Raw genomic sequence first — 2,437 nt, forward strand, 5'->3', positions numbered from 1 at the left:
TCAAGACATTGATAGTTTTCTCAATTTCTTGTTACAAAATATCAGCAACAACATCCTGCTCCTGCATTTGCATAAAGAGCTTGGAAGCCACCTCCGGATCGCCGATCTCGAAACGTCTAAGGATCATAGAAGTCCACGAGGTGACATTCCTGTGAGGCATTTCTTGGAAGAGCTGCCAAGCCACCCCAGCCCCCCACCGCACTTGAAATACAAGTCCATCAAAATATTCTCCAGCAAGATCGATGGAGAAAGCGCCGAGCTGCCGACCTCTGCCGAACATCGTAGTGAATCCTCCTCCCGCTCCCAATATCTCTCGATCTGGCAACGCAATGTTTCAGCGCTGCGACAGTGGCTCCCATGCCCGGCGCCTGGCCGCTGCGCCGCTGCGAATCGTATGCTTGCAGCGCATTGCCGCATCCCTCGCGAGTGCAACATCGCATTCATGGCCACAAATTTCTTTTTGAAAAAGCTTATAACATAAAGCTTCTGATTACGTTTCAAAGTCAGAGTAATTTTGGATAAGAGTGTAATTGGGAGAGGCAGGTGTGGTGTGGAAAGGTCTTTGCCAATTTAGTCTGTTGAAAGCTCGAGCAATTTGTGTTCCTGTATAGTAAAACATGCCCATTTACTGTAGTATGCAAAAACCATTGGTACAGCCCAGTTGCTGCAAAGACACTAATAGAAATGTCGCAAACACCATTAGAAGAATTGCTAATGTATATGAATCTGACATTTTGCTTCAACATGTGAACTATCTTAAATTGGCAGAAAATAACTACAGAAAGCAAAAGCAAAGCAAAAGTTCCAGATGGCATGGGCATCCATCACGAATCTAAAATAGAATAATACAAATAATAATCTTATGGGCGCTCAATGAGCCACAAACGTCCAAACTAATGAGCTACTAACATTACTACAGAGGAAGATTTTTCTCTTTTATTTGGCAATTTTATTTGAACCATGGAGCTCTTTAGCACTGGATGAAGAAGCTGTTCCATCCAAAGCCCGAGCAGTCCTGTACAGAGGCACTAAACCGTGTCTGCGCCACACCTTGGCAGTTTGCCGTGTTGTAGGCCGCAGCAGTCTGGCCCTGGTACCCAAAGCTGTAGCCGCCGTGCTGCGAGGCTCCAACATTGGTGCATCCACAAGCACTGTAGCGCACCCGCTGATTGTTACACCCGGGCCCTGCCCAAGTATCGAAGTAGCTTGCATTGGCCGTGATCATTGATCCCAAGACAATGACCGCCACAAGAACGAGCACCATTTTTCCTGCCATTGTCACGCAAACACAAAGCTATGCTATGATCGTCAATCAAATGAAAACTCTCTCAAGGAAGATCCAATGAACATCTAAGAGCACACAACAGTGAGATTTATACACCACCTCTTGCACGCGCCAAACAGTCAAGGGTCATCTTTTGCATGCGCAGTCAATGACGTGCACAAGCCCTAAAATATTATCATTATTGAAAACCTAATTGTACGTAGGAAAAAATGGTGGAAAAGGCCGCTTTCCATTGGCAGGCCAGCGCCGAGCATTTATTCGCGATCAGCCAGGACAGAAGGTGTGTGATTAAAAAGGAGAGGGAGTGTTAGAGCCACGTGGTGTACAGCCAGCTGGCTTTTGTTTTGGTCTCGTCCTGGAGTTTTCTTCTGGAATATATGGTCAAAGACAACCTTACAGGTGAATGGTAAATCAAGACATTGATAGTTTTCTCAATTTCTTGTTACAAAATATCAGCAACAACATCCTGCTCCTGCATTTGCATAAAGAGCTTGGAAGCCACCTCCGGATCGCCGATCTCGAAACGTCTAAGGATCATAGAAGTCCACGAGGTGACATTCCTGTGAGGCATTTCTTGGAAGAGCTGCCAAGCCACCCCAGCCCCCCACCGCACTTGAAATACAAGTCCATCAAAATATTCTCCAGCAAGATCGATGGAGAAAGCGCCGAGCTGCCGACCTCTGCCGAACATCGTAGTGAATCCTCCTCCCGCTCCCAATATCTCTCGATCTGGCAACGCAATGTTTCAGCGCTGCGACAGTGGCTCCCATGCCCGGCGCCTGGCCGCTGCGCCGCTGCGAATCGTATGCTTGCAGCGCATTGCCGCATCCCTCGCGAGTGCAACATCGCATTCATGGCCACAAATTTCTTTTTGAAAAAGCTTATAACATAAAGCTTCTGATTACGTTTCAAAGTCAGAGTAATTTTGGATAAGAGTGTAATTGGGAGAGGCAGGTGTGGTGTGGAAAGGTCTTTGCCAATTTAGTCTGTTGAAAGCTCGAGCAATTTGTGTTCCTGTATAGTCAAACATGCCCATTTACTGTAGTATGCAAAAACCCATTGGTACAGCCCAGTCGCTACAAAGAGACTAATAGAAATGTTGCAAACACCATTAGAAGAATTGCTAATGTATATGAATCTGACATTTTGCTT

The 2,437-nt window shown here is 46.2% G+C and overlaps 1 protein-coding gene across 1 annotated transcript; it reads right to left on the reverse strand.

Moving 5' to 3' along the window:
- Positions 1-838: 838 nt before the first annotated feature.
- LOC9662373 (antimicrobial peptide 1) lies at positions 839-1,389 on the reverse strand. Its single transcript, XM_002982901.2, has one exon. It carries the CDS (start codon positions 1,274-1,276, stop codon positions 971-973), a length of 306 nt encoding a protein of 101 aa, XP_002982947.2. The 5' UTR covers positions 1,277-1,389; the 3' UTR covers positions 839-970.
- Positions 1,390-2,437: the final 1,048 nt, after the last annotated feature.

The sequence above is a fragment of the Selaginella moellendorffii genome, unplaced genomic scaffold, assembly GCF_000143415.4.
Source record: "Selaginella moellendorffii unplaced genomic scaffold, v1.0 SELMOscaffold_55, whole genome shotgun sequence".
NCBI lineage: Eukaryota > Viridiplantae > Streptophyta > Lycopodiopsida > Selaginellales > Selaginellaceae > Selaginella > Selaginella moellendorffii.

Coding starts and splice junctions, on each gene's coding strand:
- LOC9662373 (XM_002982901.2), bottom strand. CDS start 1,276: ATGGCAGGAAAAATGGTGCTCGTTCTTGTGGCGGTCATTGTCTTGGGA.